A 19,408-nucleotide genomic window follows, 5' to 3' on the forward strand; every position below is an offset into this window, starting at 1 on the left:
AAACAGAATTGGTTGCCATTTTTGCAGGTCAAAAACAGCCTAATAATGGCAATTTCACATGGTTCAATCTAATCCACATATCAACATGCTTTCTTCTCCCTTTTTCACACAAATCGTGGCCCAGTGAAAACATTCTTTTACACCTGGATTTTTTTCAACTAGCAAGTATCTTGAAGATTATTCCATGTCAATACACAACGAGTTCTCATTCTTCTTTCTGGCTACGCAGTATTCTCTTGTTTGAATGTGCCATGATTTACTGAGCCAGTCCCTTGATAATGGACATTCAAGTTGTTTCCAATCTTTTACTACTGCTAACGATGCTGCTGTGAATAATTTTGTGCTTGTGTCATTTTGCACATGTGTAAGTATATCTACAGGATATATATTTTAGAAGTGGAACTCCTAGGTCGAAAGGTATATTGATTTGTAATTTTGAAAGATACTTCCATGTTGCCTTCCACTGCAAGGGTACCAACTTATACTCTTACTAGTGACATATGAGTGCCTGTTTTCTTATCTCTTTTTCAACTTGGTATTTAATACATATTAAAACTAATATAGTCAACCATATTTTAATTGAGCCCCAAAATTGGCCTAAACTGGGCTACACTGAAACAAATCACAATATTTGTTCCTTTCCCTGGTAACATCAATGGAAATTTACTTACCATTATGCAAACGTTTATTGCAAATGCTTAGAAGCTTCTGTGTATACAGGCATACCTTGTAAAATATTGTGTGTGTGTACTTTACCATTGCTCTCTGCTAATTTGCAATTGCATTAAGTTTAGGATGCCATTGTTTAGGGATCAGAATCCTAAGAGCTTTCCTAAAGACCAAATCTCCCCTTTTGAATATCCCCTCACTGAAACTGTTCTCTGATGCTCACAGAACACAGATGCAGGGTGGCCCTCACGGTGCCCTTCAGAAGGCCAAGCTGTAGCTTTCTTCACCAAGAGCCAAGCCTCTCATCTCCTTGGAATATAAAGAGCCACCGCAAATTCCAGCTTCTGGGAATTTGTCTCTCTGGGCACGTGAACAAATCCTAATTTTTCAGAGATTTCTTTTGCAGGTTATAGATTATCCAAAGCGTAGCTTTCTCGTTTTCTTCTCTCCTAGTTAGAAGGATTCCTCAGGGATCTATGCCGTCACCGACACAATTTTATAGTTTTGTAAGTAACAGGACAGAGAAATGAAAAGTGAAATTGCCAAGGCTATAGGAGTTACTGAGATCTTCCAGGTCCTAAAAGGCAAATAGAAGGTGATGAGCTCCCTTAAGACCGTACAAAGAGGGAGAAGATGAGAGAGGAACTTCAATGTTCAGTTCTAGGGGGAGAGTCTAAATGATCGTTATGAGACTGTTGGCCATCATTATCAATCCAAGAAAGGACCAAAAAATCATTGTAGACTCTTCTCTGAAGATACTGGTGTAATGTACCATTGCACAGTGGCCAAGAAAATCTGGCTATCATCAGAAAGCATATTAGAAATCAAAGAAAAAAATTCCTCTATACTTATATAAATCATGAAGAATTCATATCTGAAATACTGCAACCAGCTTGAATAGATATAAAGGGGCCAGAGAAAGTTGAAAGACAGGCTACTAATATGATTAAGGGGTGGAGGTTTCTTTATAAGAGAGCTCTTCAGTCTAAAAACATAGAGAATAAAAGGGTATATATATATAACCACAATCTACAAAATAAAGAAGGGGGAAGACTTCAGCACCGTGGAGCTAGACAGCATCTGAGGGCTGCCGTCAGGAGGGTTACAAAGGCCGCTGCCCCAAGCAGCATTTCAATTGTTCCTCATCTTTGACAGATTCTTACCATTTGGGACTGTTGGAGAATAATCAGGCCTACTGGAGGCAGAATGATGGAAAGGACGACCTTAGAAGGTTCCCTCCAGTTCCGTCTTTTGGCAGTAATTCAGCACCCTTGGCCTGATTTCTCCAGCTCATAATATTAATCTTGAAAAGGGGGCTCCGTGTGTGCACGGGGAGATATGTAAGAAGAAAATTGGGCTAAATATACATATTTCATTATTCCCTGGCATAACTTTAACCTGATGAACTCATCTGGTGATAATGGATGCAAAACTTGTGAGCTCTAGGCATATCCCTGCCAGTTAATACCAGGGCATGATTACTAGAAACTGTTAGCATTTCTCTGAATTTTGAGTAAAATACATGCTATTTAAGTAAAGTGGTTTATCACCATAGCAACCATTTCTAGAGTCACACATTCAAATTATAGGCCTGCACAAGGTCCAACTGACAGAACATTCTGATACAAGTTTTCAGCTATAGTTCTGCTCACAATGGCCACCCACTTTTTCTCACATTCCTGTGGTTTTCAGAAGGAAAATGGAAGGGAAAGAAAAGCAAAGGGAAGAAGAGAAATTGACTTCCAAGTATACAGATTTCTTTTATAAGACTACGCACAGAAAGAACTGGGCCTTGTATGGAGTTAATGAAAATAAAACCTAATTTTAAAATTAGAGAAATATGTAAATATCTCTCTTTTCTTTTTAATTAAAGTATAATTCATATACAGTAGAACGTACAAATCTCAAGTGTGCAGTTTGATGAGTTTTGACAATGCATAGCCCTGTATAACCAATGCCCCAGTCAAGAAATGGAACTGTTCCCCAGAAAGTTCCCTCATGCCACAGCCCAGTCAGCTCCCTCCCATCCTGGGGCTACAAGTGTTCTGATATTTTTCAACACAAATTACTTTTGCTTTTTCTGACACTTCCTATAAATGAAATAATATACAGTATGTTCTCTTTTGTGTCTGATTTCTTTTGCTTAACATGTTTTTTTAATTGAAATTTTTATTGAGATAGTTGTAGATTCTCATGGTGCTGCGATACACGTTTTTGAGATTCATCCATGTATTAGTAGCTCTTTCCTTTTTATTGCCAAGTAGTATTCCATTGTATGGATGTACCACAATTCGTTTATCCATTCTTCTATCAACCAATGTTTGGGCTGTTTCCAGTTTGGGGTTCTTTATATGTTAAGCTGCTGTAAACATATTCTACAAATCCTTTTTTCAACTTACATCTGGGATTGCTGGGTAAATAGTAAGTAACTGCCCAACTGTACAGTAGTCCCCCCTTATCTGCAGTTTCACTTTCCATGGTTTCAGTTACCTGCGGTCAATGCCCACTGCGGAAGCAGATGATCCTCCTCCTGACGGACTGTCAGAAGGTCAATAGTAGCCAAACGCTACGTCACAATGCCTACATCCTTCTCCTCACTTTATCTCATGACGTAGGCATTTTACCATCTCACATCATCACAAGAAGAAGGGCGAGGACAGTGTAATAAGACATTTTGAGAGAGAGAGAGATTATATCGACATAACTTTTATTACAGTATATTGTTATAGTTGTTCTATTTTATTATTAGTTTTCTTGTTAATTTCTTACTATGCCTAATTTAGAAATTAAACTTTATCATAAGTATGTATGTATAGGAAAAAAATAGAACATATATAGGGTTTGGTACCATCTGCAGTTTCAGGCATCTACTGGGGCTCTTGGAACATATCCCCCACGGATAAGGGGGAACTACTGTTTTCCAGAGGAATTGTGCTATTTTGCATTCCCACCAGCAATGTAGGAAAATTCTAGTTGCTCCAATATTTGCTAAAACTTGGACTTGCCAGTCTTTTTAAATTTTGGCCATTTCAGAAAAAGTGTAGTGATAAAACTTTGTGGCTTTTCCTGATATCATTTGCATTTTCCTGATGACTAATGACTGCACATTTTTTCATATGCTTATTGATTACTTATATACATCTTCCTCTCTGAAGTGTCTGTTCAAGTTTTATGCCTATTTTTAAAATTAAGTTGCCTTATTGAGTTGCAGGAACTGTCTCTATATTCTGGATACAAGTCCTTTGTCACACATATTTGTTGCAAATATTTTCTCCCTGACCATGGTTTGCTGATTCCTTTTCTAATATGCTTTAGAAGAGCAAATGTGTTTACTTTCAATGAAGTCCATTTTAAAGTGTTTCCTGTGTTCTAAGAAATCTTTGACTACTCTCTGGTTGGAATATATTCTCCTATATTTTCTTCTAGGAGCTTTATAGTTTAGCTTTTAGATTTAGGTATACTACCCATTTTAAACTAATTTTTGTGCAGTGTAAGCTAGGAGGTCAAAGTTAAGTATTATTCCAGCACCACATATTGAAAAATCTATCCTTTCCCCATGGCTTTGAAATTTCTGTCAAAAATCAATTGACTACATACATATGGGACTATTTCTAGACTGTCAATTTTGTTTCACTGATCTATTTGTCTATTCTTACACCCACATCACACAGTATTGATTACTGTAGCAATATAGTAAGTGTTGAAATCAGGTCATATAAGTTCTCCAACTTTGCTCTTTTTCAGGTTATTCTGGCTGTTCTAGGTCTTATGTATTTCCAAGAAAATTTTTAAATCATCTTGTCAATTTCTAACAGAAAAGCAGAAGCCCTAGATTTCAATTGGGATTGCTTTAAAATTATAGATCAATTTGGGGAGAACTGACATATTAACTATCAAATCTTCCAATCCATGAACATGGTACATCTCTCCACATATTTCAGTCTTCTTCAATTTCACTCAGTAATATGTTGTGGGGTTTGGTATACATATTTCTCACATATCTTGCTAGATTATCACTATTTATATTTTGTGATATTTTAATGGTATTTTAACATTTCAATTTCCAACTGTTCACTGCTAGATATAAAAATACAATTGATTTTTGTATACAGATTGTGCATTCTGCAACCTGTTTATTTCACTTTTTTTATAGATTCCTTGGGATTTTCTATGTACACTATTATGTCATCTGCAAGTAGGGACAGTCTTATTTTTTCTTTCCAATCTATATAATTTTATTTCTTTTACTTGCCTTGTTGAATTGGCTAAGACCTCTAGTACTATGTTAAACATAAGTAGAGAGGACATCCTTACCTTTCTCCTATCTTCAGTGGGAAAGTATTCAATATTTCACCACTAAGAATGATAGTAGCTTTAGAGGGTTTTTGTGGGGTTTTGTTTTTTTTGGTAAAAAATCTCTATATGTAAAAGAAGTTCCCATCTGTTCCTAGTCTGCTGAGGGTTTTTCTCATGTTTGAGTGTTGAATTTTATCAAATGTTCTTTTCAAAATTATTGAGATAATATGGCTCTTCTCCTTTACTTATTAACATAGTGAATTATATTTGTTGATTTGGGGATGTTAATCTAAACTTACATTCCTGGAATACACTGTACACTTGATCATGATGCATTATATTTTTTACATATTTCTGGATGAGCTGGGTAACATCGAGTTTTGGATTTTTGTGTCTATATTTATGAGAGATATTGGCTAGTAATTTTCTTTTTTTGTAACATCCCTGTCATGTTTTGGTATTAATGCTATGCTTGTTTTATAAATGAGTTGGGAAATATTCTCAAAAGTTTGTGTAACAAGCTTTCTTTTCCTTCTTCCTTAAATATTTGGAAGAATTAACCAGTGAAATCACCTGGGATGGGAGTTTTCCTTATTTGAAAGTTCTTAATTACAGATTCAATTTTAAAAATAAATATAAAAGTATTTAGATTTTCTATTTTTGTGTATCTGTTTTGATGTTGTTTAAAGAAATTTGACCATTTCATATAAAATTTCCAATTTATTGGCATTAAGTGATTCACAGTATCTTCTTTTTCAAAATCATTTCTTCCCTTCTATTTTTGTTGGCAGGATGAACTAATTTGCTCTTCTTTTTCTAGTTTATTGAGATGAAAGCTTAGGTTTCATTATTATTTCTATTGCTTTAAACAGTCAATATTATTTTATATTTTGATATATTACTCACATATTTACTCTTGCCAATGCCCTTCACACTCTCCTGCAGTTCAGTACTTACATCTGGGATCATTTTTTTTACCTTGAAAATTTTCTTTTAGTATTTCTTATAATAAGATAAGGTTTGAAACAAATTCTCTCATCTTTACACACTTAAACACATTTTTATTATCTTTATTTTTGAAGGAAATTATCACTAGATATAGAATTCTAAGTTGGCATGTTTTTTGTTTTGTATGGTTTTCCATTTAGCATTTAATAATGTTATTCCATTGTCTTCTGGATTCCATTATTTCTGTTTATATGTTAAATGTTGCTCCTTTGGTGGCAATGTGTTGTTCCCCCCACCCCCAATGATGCTTTTACAATTTTCTCTCTCTGGTCTAAAGAATTAGAGGACAGAATTCAAAGCAACCACAGACACCAGAAAGTAATGAGGGAATCCATGAAAGGACACAGCCAGAGAAGGGACATCCTGAGTTCTGCCCAGCTGAAGATAAATGAACAGACCTAAGATTTGAATTGCTGGCTAAGAGACAATTTTCAGTTTGCAGCCAACCTGATTGCCTGCTAAAACAGAGACATCAACATTTTTTGGAGGAACATAGTTGAATCCAAGTTGGCACAATATAACATTTCCAATGTCCAGGATACAATTCTATTTCAACAGAAATAACAATCAATAGAGATGGACCATAAGATGACCTAGATGTTGGAATTAGCAAACAAAGATTTTAAAGCATTTACCATAACTATTATCAATGATGTAAAGGAAAACATTCTCTGATGAATAAAAGAGGTCTCAGTAGCAAAACAGAAATAATAAAAAAGAACCAAATGTAAATTTTAGAATGAAATATAATATCTGAAATTAAGCATTCACCAGATAGGTTTAAGAAGAAAATGGAGAAAACACAGGAAAGAGTAAACAGGAAGACAAATCAATAGAACATATACAATTTAAAGAACGTATTGAAAAAAATAAGTACAGCCTCAGGGACCTATAGAACAGTATCAAATGGTCTATCGTGAGTAGTCAGAGTGTCAGAAAAAAATAATGACAAAATTTCCCAAAATTGTAAAAAACACAAATTTACAGATTCAAGAAGTTCAGCAAAACTCAAGCAGGATAAATGTGAAGAACCTGCCTAGCAATATCATTGTCAAACTGCTAAAAACCAAAGATAAAGGGAAAATCTTGAAAACGGTCTGAGAAAAGTGACACATTCTATTTAGGGAAAGAACATTTCAACTTACGAATGACTTCTTATCAGAGAAACTGGAAGCCAGAAGGTAGCAGAATAACATCTTTAAAGTGTGGATCACAAAAATCTGTCAAATCCGAATTCACTAAACGGAAAAAATATTCGTCAAAAATTAAGACAAAATAAAGAGATTTTTAGATAAAAGAAAACTGAGAGAATTTATCAGTAGCAGACGTGCCATACGAGAAATGCAAGGGAAGTTCATCAGGAAGTGCAGAAGGGAAATGATACCAGATGGAAACTTGGGTTTTCAAGAAGGAAAGAGGAGTATCAGAAATGGTAAATATCTGGGTAAATATAAAAAATAATGTTTCCTCTTAATTTCTTACATATAACTGTTTAAAGCACAAATTAAAACATTGTTTATGGGGTTTATAATTACATAGATGTAATACATGTGACAATTATAGCATAAAGGCAGGATAAGAGATGAATGGAACCAAATTAATACATTTGGAATTGAAGCATTATCTAGATGTGCTCAGCCTGTGAAACAAAAGATACAAATGAGAGAACATTTCTATCCTTAAAGAACATGATTACCTAAAACAGACTAAAAGTTGGAAATGAAAAGAAAAATAAAAGGACATTGCCAAATGCCAACTACTTGAAAAAGTGAAGTGTGATACCTTAGTTCAAACATGAAAAATGAGGAGATGCAGGCTGCATTTTTCCGTAATGCCCAGGGCATTGGAACTAAGAAACAGTTACTCAGGGAAAGAGGAAAGTGCTTAGTTCAAGTGTTTTTGGTTTTGTTTTTAACAAATCCTCACTTTCTCTACTAGTTTTCCAAGAGCTCTGCCACTTACCTGAAAAGTGTGGTCACCCTGGCTTGTGAGAAATACGAACAGGAGCTCAAATGGATTTGAGATTCTCCAGAAGAGAGAACAATGACGGAATGGGAAGCAGGAACTGCCGGCAGATTTCCATTTAAATTAAAGCCAAATTTCAAATGTTTTAATGGAAAAGAATCATTCACATTTCCTTAATTTAGTAGATGTAAATTATTTATACTATCACATTAAATGGTCTATATAGTCTAATTTTAACAAATAAATTTTTCTCCATGGGAAATATTTCAATATTCATAGAATAGTTTTAATTAAAAATTCACTCTTAAGAATATTAATTACTATATGAATCCTGTGTGGACTCAAAGTAAATGGCTAACCCTATTTTCAGTTATCATTTTAGAACTTTATTCTCCACTATTTATTGTTAATGAAGATTTGAAAGAAAAGAAGTAATTTTTTGATACAAACTCAACTCCAATATAATTAACAAAGTCACATATTTATTCATAAAAATCCATGAAAAAACTTAATATGCTAAATGTATGAGAAGTCTTTCTTTTAAGCGGTAACACTTTTCAGAAAAATTCCCAAATAAAGTAAGGTATCCCTTCCACAATATCACAGCCGAAACCTAAGCATGGGAAAGCTCCTCAGAGGACATCCTGGGCAAACTCCCACCCACCCTGCAGGGACTTCTGTTACAGCATTTATAGCAGGTAGCTTTCTGAGTCTGCTTGTATACTTCCAATGAGTGGCAGGTGGGGTTTACCATCCATAGTCCAGCCTGTTCCACTGCAGGTGAGCTCTGATTGCAGAAAAGTTCTTCCTGTTGACGAGTAGAAATCTATATTCTTAAAATTTCAACCCACTTGGTATAGTTCTAGCATCCATAAGCACCTCAAATTCCAATTTGTGTTTGTATATATGTGAGTACATGTACATGCATGTGTGCATATGTGTAACATATATGTATGAGTGTGTACATGTGTGTGTGTGTGCATATAAAATGCCAAGTCAGCTAATAGGAAAATCTTCAAACTATGTTCAATAAGGAAATGCAAACATGAGTTTTTAGGATACTATATTTAACAAGACTATAAAATACAGCTGCTAAGCACTGCAAGAGTTGTTAACAGACTAGAGAGGATGAAGGGAATTCAATAAACTTATATTCATAATATGGTAAAAATATATTTCAAAATATCTGGATCATTAAATGTTAAGCTTATTATGTAGACATTTGCTATCAAGTAGACGAAGTTCCCCACCAGTAAATCAAAATCAACCAGCAGGTCACTCTAATGGGTCTCTTTCGGCACGTTTCTGCCAGGAGCCTTACGTGGACGGGCGTGGGCCAGCAGTGCTGCACCTTCCTGGAGGAGGCTCAGGATCCCCCTCAGTCCCCTCCACTCTGCCTACCTCTAGGCTTCAGAGCACAGAGAAGGAGCAACTCCTCCCAAGAATCCTGGGCTGCCCTGAGGGGAACACAGCCCCCAGCTGGCAGGGTGCTCAATTATTAAAGAAGAGCTGAAATATGCTCGTTAGAGTTCAAAACAAGAAAGAGCACAAACATAAAGAAAAGTTTTCCACAAACAGAAACAAAAGGAAAAAGGGTTTGGATAAATTGTCAGGATATCCAGTTAGTAGAACACAACCTAGGATTAAGCAAAATGGGACTAAATTTTATTCACCAAAAAGAATAAAACTATATTAAGATCTAATAAGGTAAAATGATAAAACTATATAAACAGTTTTAGTTATAAAATCGGAAACACATAACTGGATAATGTAATGTCTTTTTCTAGGTAATACATAAACCCATTCCAAATTGTATAGCAAAATTTATTAATTTTGACCCATGGGCCAAACCTGGCATACCACCTGTTTTTATAAATAAATCTTTGCTGGAAGATGGGCCACGCTCGTTCCTTGGTTGTCTCTGCCTATTTCTATGCTACAACATCAGAGTTGAGATGTTGTAACAGAGGCTGTTATGACCCACAAAGCCTAAAATATTTACTATCTCTTCCTTTACAGGAAAAGTTTTCAGACCTCTGCCCTATACAATCACGGATCTTAAAACAAACATGCAGGCCACCCTGGTAAACCAGGATAACCTCAGGGGAGGAAAGAACTTCACCTTCATCACGCAGGTCCTTTGTTACAGACCAACGACAAGAAAGACAGATTGCAAAACAATGTTCCAAGTATTGTGAGGGTATTTTACAGTATGGAGAAATGAAATAACTGTCCGTCCTATTTGTTTTGTTGGTTCTTCCTACCTGTTTTTCCTCCTCTTCATCTGAAGTGCTACTGACATCTTGGACATTTCCACCGGGTCTGCTGGGTTGGTAACCTTTCAACTCTTTTTGAATAGACCAGTTCTTTTGATCTTTTATGTTTTCCTCATCACTTCCTGGGTCATTTTTCCATTCCTTCATCATTTCTAACACATTGGTTGGTCTTGCCGAGGAAAGTGTGTTGCCCTAATATTAACAATGAATTTTTGGTGTTATAAACAGTTTAGGAAATTGAAAAGATTCTTACATCATTTAGTAATATATTCTCCCAAATTCTGTAAGTCACATGGAAAAATTATAATGCTGAACAAATAGCAAAACTTCTGATGCCCTTTGGAGCACACTCCCTGTACTGACATGGCTCATACCTCTTGACTAATATCATTTACAATATGTCACAGTTTAGAGGGGAATATTCAAGTTTAAAAGAACAATGCAGCATGCTTATGCAAAGGACACTAGACAGGGCAATACCCTGGAATCAAGACGCCCTTATAGCACTGTTCTTAGAAAAATAACAGGGAAGCTGAAAGAATGAAAGAAGTTGCCCAAAGTCTAGTGGGTTCAGCGCTAAGGGCAAGCCTATATAACGTCAAAATGTCTAGGTAAAAAATCTAAATTCAGTTGATTGGGCAAGTGCTGTGTCCAAGAATACAGATGTTTGATTTGAAAGCCCATAGTTGACTGGAAGATTTAGATATAATATGGTCATTCGGTTATAATTGACTCAGTGTACTGCCTTTATCCCAGATGTGACTATACCATACCAAAATTGACCATTTTATATTAACTATATTTTTCTGAAATATAATATTCCATTTAATGCCAAGAAATACACGAATGCAGTCTCAAGTAGCTCCTGCTAGACCAGTATGCCTTAAATATTTTTGCTCCTAACTCAGACTATTAGAGAAAGTTTGAACAAGAAGTTTGGATCCCATTCAGATTAAAATGGGAAGTTTGGGTGTGGGCACAGCTATGGAATGATTCTAAATTAATTTTGTATGTGGGTGGATTGACACATTAAGCATCAGTGACACAGAATACTATAAGACAGGCACTTTAAGTACAGCCATCTGAGTACACTGTCAAGGATTTGTAGAATTTATTATATTAAATTTTATGTTAAAGACATAGACAAACATTATGTTTGGCATAGTAATAACTAAATGAGGATCATTATGCAATTAATTCCCTGTGGTTCTTCTCTTTCATCCTGTTTTAAGAAGGTCTATATTCTTACCACTTTTATAACATCCTACTGCTTGCACTCATGCACCCTTTACCCATTCACTCCCAGAATGCCCTTATCATGCCTTCTGCCAACCCATGGCCTCACTTCCTTCAAGGCTCAATTTGAGAGTCATCTCTGTCAAGTATCCCAGAACTTCCAAAGATGTTGTCAATTTAAACTCAAATGAAGTACAGACAGAGGCTCAGAGACCATAAAAGAGTTGAAATCGTTTAGAATGGTAGATAGTCTTAGAGCTCTCATCTGAACGAGTTCTGATCTCCAGGGCTCTGTCAACAGCCCTGCTTGATCCCTATGATCCATCTAGACTCTATTACAACACAACTCTCTGGCTCGTCCTGACCTTTAAACCTAGTTTTCATGTAATCCCAGTGTCCAGGCTCCTGGATGGCTAATACACACAACTTTGCCTCAACTTGATTCTTTCACTAGCGGAGACAAGCTGACACATCTCTGTCTGTAATCCCAGTCCTCCGCTGCCCTTCCCTATTAAACTTCCCACAAGCTATCTCTTTGGATATGGTAGTAATCACTAATGCTGCTCACTTAACCTTTCCTCTTTCTTTTAGGCACATGGTAGTATTTTGATTCTCTACCTCTTTGGGGACATGATGATATGACTTGTTTTAGCCAATGAAATGTGATTGGAAATGGTATGCATCACTTCTGGGTGGAAATTTTAAGAGATAAGGTGCAATTTATCATGTTCCCAATTTCTGCATTAGTAACTACAGAAGCATAGATATGGAGCCTCCCTCAGCCTGAGTCCCTCAGTGAGGACAAAGTAAATCAGAGCCTTCTCCTCTTCTTGTAGCCAATGTGTGACGGGCGGCATCAGGAGCACTGAGATTTGGGGGTTATCACAGCATAATCTAGCCCAACATGCTTAGCAAATTAAACGTTTACATTCTGGTAAGTTACCTCCAAAAAGCCTTAAAAATAGTGAGCCCCCTGTACAAGCAGCACATCCAACAACATTGTCATTAGTACAGAAATCATATACAATCAGTACCACGTGATAGCCCATTTATTTAGGCAGTCCTTGCTTCGCACAGTCCTCATATGTATGAATTTCAGTCAGCGTGACTTAGTTAAATAATATCAGTTCCCCAACAACACAGCTCAAATTTCAGTCACTATGGTACATTAACTATAACTGCATAAAGCTCAAACTTCACTGCGAGCTCTTCAGTCCAAGGTCACCATGTGAATTACAGATGTGCATCATGGTCAGAGGTGAATCCTGTCACCTCTTTCAGTCTGCTGGTGACTGGACACTGTGCATCTGTTACTCACTTCACACACAGACAGCAAAGTATACAGCTGTGTTGCCTCCTTGTCTCCCGGGGAATTTGCCAACAAAGATGAAAGTGCAGCAAAGAAACTAAAAGTGATAATGCTGGAAGGGAAATCTGAACCAAATGTAAATGGAGTAATAGAAGAATAGCCACCAAGGGAATGTTGACACTGCCGCCATTTGGGAGAATCCAGACATGCAACCAAAGGAACTTTGTGAAGGCAAACTTACCAGCAAAAATGAGGAACGTGGCAGTGACAGAGAGGATGAAGATGCCCCAGAGAAAGTGACGCCCATAAAAACTTGACATTTAAAGAATTTTCTGAGATATTTCATGACATTGAAAACACAAAGGATGAAATGGTGGAAGTTGATTCAAACTTAGAAAACAGTATGACAACTCATCAAGGCACAAAAGAGATGCTCCCCTCTGCAATGTAACTTATACGACAAGAAGAAGCAGGCGAGCACTGTTTAATCTTTTTTTTTTAAGATTTTATTTTTCCTTTTTCTTCCCAAAGCCCCCCGGTACCTAGTTGTGTATTTTTAGTTGTGGGTCCTTCTAGTTGTGGCATGTGGGACGCCACCTCAGCGTGGCCTGACGAGTGGTGCCATGTCCGTGCCCAGGATCCAAACTGGCGAAACCCTGGGCCGCCGAAGCAGATTGCGTGAACTTCACCACTCGGCCACGAGGCCGGCCCCTAACCTAATCTTGGTAAGTTTTTTACAAAAGTATAAGACACTTTAGTTCTATTATTTCTAATGTTTTAAGGTACACTAAAAAAACAGTTTTGCTTTTGTTTCATTCTCTATATTTATGACCAACAGTTAGAAAGTTTTTAATATTTAACAAAAAGTTTTAAAGAACATGGAAAAATCATAATGTTTTCCATTCATTATTAAGATCACTCTGCACAGTTTCAAACTGCATTGTTATTTTTATGGTCCTGCACTACTGTGCAAAGCAAGGACTGCCTGTGTTGTCTTGAATCTGCATCTCTAGCAATCTTTCAAACACTCGCTTCACATATACATGCACCCAAGAGCTTGGTGACTGACACCCTACGTGCCTAAAGTAGAGTGCCTTTGTAGTCAAAGAAACGACCCTATTTCTTCTCAAGAGATTGTGGAGAAGAGCAAAGGATCTAGAATAGGAGCATTATCCCCTCAAAAACACTCCACCATTTGGACATTTTCTTTTTAATTGAGGTTAGGACAGTTTACAACATTGTGAAATTTCAATTGTACATCAGTATTTGTCAGTCACTATAGGTGCACCCCTTCACCCTTTGTGCCCACCCTCCCCCCCGCTTCTCCCTGGTAACCACTAAACTGTTCTCTTTGTCCATGTGCTTATTTATCTTCCACATATGAGTGAAATCATACAGTTTGTCTTTCTCTGTCTGGCTTATTTCGCTTAACATAATATCCTCAAGGTCCATCCATGTTGCTGCGAATGGGACGATTTTGTCATTTTCTATGGCTGAGTAGTATTCCATTGTGTATATATACCATATCTTCTCTATCCAATTATCAGTCAATGGGCATTTGGGTTGCTTCTATGTCTTGGCTATTGTGAACAGTGCTGCAATGAACATAGGGGTGCATAAGTCTCTTTGAATTATTGATTTCAAGTTCTTTGGATAGATACTCAGTAGTGGAGTAGCTGGGTCATATGGTATTTCTATTTTTAGTTTTTTGAGAAATCTCCATACCGTTTTCCATAGTGGCTGCACCAGTTTGCATTCCCATCAGCAGTGTACAAGGGTTCCCTTTCTCTACAACCTCTCCTATATTTGTTATTTTTTGCCTTGGTGATTATAAGCCATTCTAACGGGTGTAAGGTGATATCTTAGTGTAGTTTTGATTTGCATTTCCCTGATGATCAGTGATGTTGAGCATCTTTTCATGTGCCTATCAGCCATCTGTATATCTTCTTTGGAGAAATGTCTGTTTATATCCTCTGCCCATTTTTTGATCGGCTTGACTTTTTGTTCAGCTTGTTTGATTTTTTGTTGTTGAGTTGTGTGAGTTCTTTATATATCATGGAGATTAACCCCCTGTCAGATATATGATTTGCAAATATTTTTCCCAGTTGGTGGGTTGTCTTTTTGTTTCGATCTTGGTTTTCCCTGCCTTGTAGAAGTTCTTTACTCTGACGAAGTCCCAGTTGTTTATTTTTTCTTTTGTTTCCCTTGTCTGAGAAGACATAGTGTTTGAAAAGATCGTTCTAAGACCAACATCAAAGAGTGTACTGCCTATATTTTCTCCCAGAAGTTTTATGGTTTCAGGTCTTACCTTCAAGTCTTTGAACTATTTTGAGTTTATTTTTGTGTATGGCATAAGAGAATGGTCTATTTTCATTCTTTTACATGTGGCTGTCCAGTTTTCCCAACACCATTTATTGAAGAGACTTTCCTTTCTCAATTGTGTGTTCTTAGTTCCTTTGTCAAAGATTAGCTGTCTGTAGATGTGTGGTTTTATTTCTGGGCTTTCAATTCTATTCCATTGATCTGTGTGCCTGTTTTTGTACCAGTACCATGCTGTTTTGATTACTGTAGTTTTGTAGTATGTTTTGAAGTCAGGGATTGTGATGCCTCCAGCTTTGTTCTTTTTTCTCAGGATTGCTTTAGCAATTCGGGGTCTTTTGTTGCTCCATATGAATTTTAGGATTCTTTGTTCTATTTCTGTGAAGAATGTCATTGGGATTCTGATTGGGATTGCACTGAATCTGTAGATTGCATTAGGTAGTATAGACATTTTAACTACATTTATTTTTCCAATCCATGTGCATGGAATGTCTTTCCATTTCTTTATGTCGTCATCAATTTCTTTCAGTGATGTCTTGTAGTTTTCAGTATAGGTCCTTCACTTCCTAAAAATATGGAATGCTTCATGCATTTGCAAGTCATCTTTGTGCAGGGGACATGCTAATCTTCTCTGTATCATTCCAATTTTACTATATGTGCTACCAAAGCGAGCACCATTTGGAAATTTTTAACTCTCTGCTTCCTGTATTCACTTGTGATACTGAACAGGGTACAAATGGTGCTATTGATTCCAGACTTTCCTTGTTGTCTAAAGTCCAGCCAATAACTTACTAGACTACTCCCTTCTTGCTTGCTAGCAGTTGGAGGAGGTATTGCATCAAACACGTGGACTGACCGATGAATAAGTGGCCCAGGCCTACATAGCATGAGCCTTCTAGGTTCAACAGAAATTACAAATGAACCAACCAAACAAAAACAGGTGGAATTGTTAGGGCAGACAGTGTAGAATGCGTCACCCCACCATCAGAACACTATCCTCTGAACTCCCTTTACTGGCTGTATTCAGGGGGTCAGACACTGAACTCATCAACTAGATGAGAAGGAAAGAAGGGAGCAGTTACAAGCTGATAATCTGAGGCTATCACAAATAGAAATCCAATCTTTTGGTTAATAAATTTCTACTTGTTTAACCAACAGATACTTGAGACTATTTTATTTTGGAAAATCTGAAAAAATGAACACTCGTGGAGGAAAAGTATTGGTCAAACACTAAGATTTGAATTCAATATCTTAGCAGACAGGTCCCACAAATGGGGACCCAAATATATGTCCTCATCTAACAAAATTTGCCTTTTCAAGGACAGTGCCTATCAAGATTTTGTAAATAATAAGTATTTTTTTAAATGAATGTATGAATGATATGTATGAGCTGGGATGAGATGATATGAAACACAAAATCAGCAAAGCTAAAAGGACACATCCTTGGTCTTTAGCTTATAGTCATCATTTTCTACTTTTTGTAAGTAGCTAAAACTCTTCATTTTGTAATGTTCCTAGGAATAAAATGCTTTCAATAGAAAAATGGAATAGTCTCTTTATTAAAAAAACATATACAAGGATGTTCAACTTCACAAAATTAATAAAACCCAAATCAAAACAATGAGATGCCAATTTTCACCTAATAGATGGACATAAAATTAAGTCTGATAATACTCTGTGTAGGTAAGGGTGTGGGGAAACAGGCTGTCTCATTTACTTGCTTTTTATGGGAGGGAAAATTAGCAATAACCTATCAAAATGTGTAATGCATATTCTCTCTGACCAGTAATTCCACTTTTAAGAATTTATCCTATAGATATGCTGACATAGTATGCAAATATATATTTACAAGAACAATTGTTGCACCACTCTTTGTAATAGGAAAGATCTGAAACAATTTAAATGTTCCATATTCATAGGGAGTTATTTACAAAATAACAGTGTATCCATAGTTTGGGATATAATGCTGCTTTTTTAAAAATTAAGGAAATCTTCCCAAGATATAGGAAATAAAAAAGAACAGTTTGCATAATATGAACCCATTTGTGTAAAGTATGCACATAAAAAAGCATAGAACATTTTTGAAAGAATACATGAGACAACAATGGTTATCTTCAGGAAGAGGGAAGGAGGGAATGGAGGAGAAAGCTATTCTTCCTGTTTTGTTTACCATTAAACCATTTACCACGGGAAATCTCAACTATTACCTTTATATGACTAATAATTAATGTAAATTACAAGTAGAAAAAGATATAATGTAAGTTGTCGATACCCACAAAGGACTGATAGCACGGAAAAAAACCACCAAACATGCCCTAATGGGTCTCAGTGAGTCCAAGACAGCAGCACAGCACGGTAATTGTAACCACTAAAGTAAGCAACTGTGGGCCACTCTCAAATTCTTCCTAACAAAGTCATCTCAGTGATTTTTTCACAAGTATAGCAACTACGTGAGTAGACAAGGTTGGTGTTGATATTCCTATTCTTCAGGAAAAAACAGCCTGAGAAATTTAGCAACTTTCCCTTATTCCAGAAGTGCATTTCCAATCGCCTGCCAAGATTTCTAGCTAGAGGCGTTGCTAAGCCTTCAATACTATATTGTATATTTGAAACTTGCTAAAAGAGTAGATCTTAAAAGTTCCCATCACAAGAAAAAGAAAAATTGTAACTATGTGAGGTGATGGGTGTACTAACAAAACTTATTGTGTAATCATTTTGCAATGTATACATATATCAAATCATTATGTTGTACACCTTAACTTTATATAATGTTATATGTCAATTATATCTCAATAAAGCTGGAAAAATAAAAACAACTTCAACATATTCCAAACCAACATTCTCTAAACTGGGGTACGCATACACCTGGCTACATGTGAAGACTTTCCAAGGGATGTGCGGGCAGGGACGGTTTTCAGGGAATCAATTTCAAGACCCTCAATTTCCAATGATATATTCTTTTTCAAAAGTCATCTGCCTAAACAAAGATGTGCAGTAATTCTTTCCATGTCCTTTTTAAGTCAGAGTCAAATGTGCTTCTTGTAAATACATTTAGCTAGATTTTTAAAAATTCAATCCAATAATGTCTTTCAATAGGCATTTCAACCCATTAACTTGTAATTTTTTTACATTTGGATTTGTTTCTACCACTTAAGTTTATTTCAATTTGTCCTACTCTTTGTATGTTTTTTGATCTTTTCCTACTTTAAAAATCTGTTGTCTGCATCTTCCCTTTTAGCACCCTCTCATGTGCCCGTGTTCTCTCTCCCCTCTCAATGCTTATCATGTGGATATTATCTCACATTTTAATTGTGAGTTATTATGAATATACTTTTTCTGAATCTTTAGTTTTGCTTTTTTTTTACACCTACAAACTTTATGAAGACTCTTGCTGTAAACAGCTCTTGCTGCATCTACTGGATTTGTTTTTCCTCCTATTTAATTACCTCTACCAAATGTTTTAAGCGTAGGACATGTGTGGCAAATCTTCTGAGGCTTTGTATATTTGAACATTTTTTTTTCCTTTAAGATTGGCACCTGAGCTAACAACTGTTGCCAATCTTTTTGTTTTTCCTGTTTTATCTCCCCAAACCCCACCCCCCCAACCCCGTACACAGTTGTATATCTTAGTTGCAGGTCCTTCTAGTTGTGGGATGTGGGACGCCGCCTCAACGTGGCCTGACGAGCGATGCCATGTCCACGCCCCGGATCCGAACCCTGGGCCACCGCAGTGGAGCACGTGAACTTAACCACTCGGCCACGGAGCCGACCCCTGAAAATATTTTTATTATTCCCTTTCATTTGAATGACAATTTGGATGGATATAAAAGTCTAAGTTTAAAGCTCTTTTTCCTTTAATACATTTAGAATGTTACTCCATGTAAGCTTCAGCCAATGTTACTGCTGAAAAGTAAGACGTCACTGTGATTCTTGTTCTTTTTGATACGATTTGCTCTTTCTTTCTGGGAGCTTTTAGAATTTTCTCTGTGTTTTTGATATTCTTAAATTTGATTATGTCTATTAGTCAGTTTTTCCTTATCTCTCTTATTTGGTAGTCTATCATCTCTTTAAAGCTGAACTCTTTCTTCTTTTGTTAATGCTGATGAATTTACCTCTATTATTTCTTTAAATATTTCTTCCTCCCTCTTTGTACTTTTCTGAGACTCCTATTACATGGATTTTGACACTTTTACTTTTAACTCCATATATATTAACTTTTCTTTTATATTTTCAATTTGTTTATCTTCTGTTTCCTTCTGTAGAAGTTCCATAATCTGATCATCTAGAGTTTTAATTCATTCTTCAGCTGTACACATTCACTATTTACCCT

At 36.2% G+C, this 19,408-nt stretch overlaps 1 protein-coding gene and 1 non-coding gene across 28 annotated transcripts in view; both read right to left on the minus strand.

Moving 5' to 3' along the window:
• Nucleotides 1-19,408, minus strand: part of STK33 (serine/threonine kinase 33) — a 121,320-nt gene that overhangs the window by 3,617 nt on the left and 98,295 nt on the right. For 13 of the 27 annotated variants that reach the window (XM_008514144.2, XM_008514166.2, XM_070624296.1 and 10 more), the window contains one exon: nt 10,203-10,406. The exons of 5 other annotated variants lie outside the window; for them this stretch is intronic. In XM_008514144.2, coding sequence (XP_008512366.2) covers nt 10,203-10,406 — 204 coding nt within the window. Of the gene's footprint in view, nt 1-8,403; nt 8,747-10,202; nt 10,407-19,408 lie in introns of those variants that run through there. 9 more of the 27 variants (XM_070624300.1, XM_070624303.1, XM_070624294.1 and 6 more) reach the window with 1 other exon arrangement.
• LOC139084354 (U6 spliceosomal RNA) lies at nt 15,647-15,753 on the minus strand. The gene has a single exon (XR_011541702.1). It is a non-coding gene; the product is annotated as a U6 spliceosomal RNA (small nuclear RNA).

This window comes from Equus przewalskii, chromosome 6 (assembly GCF_037783145.1).
Source record: "Equus przewalskii isolate Varuska chromosome 6, EquPr2, whole genome shotgun sequence".
NCBI lineage: Eukaryota > Metazoa > Chordata > Mammalia > Perissodactyla > Equidae > Equus > Equus przewalskii.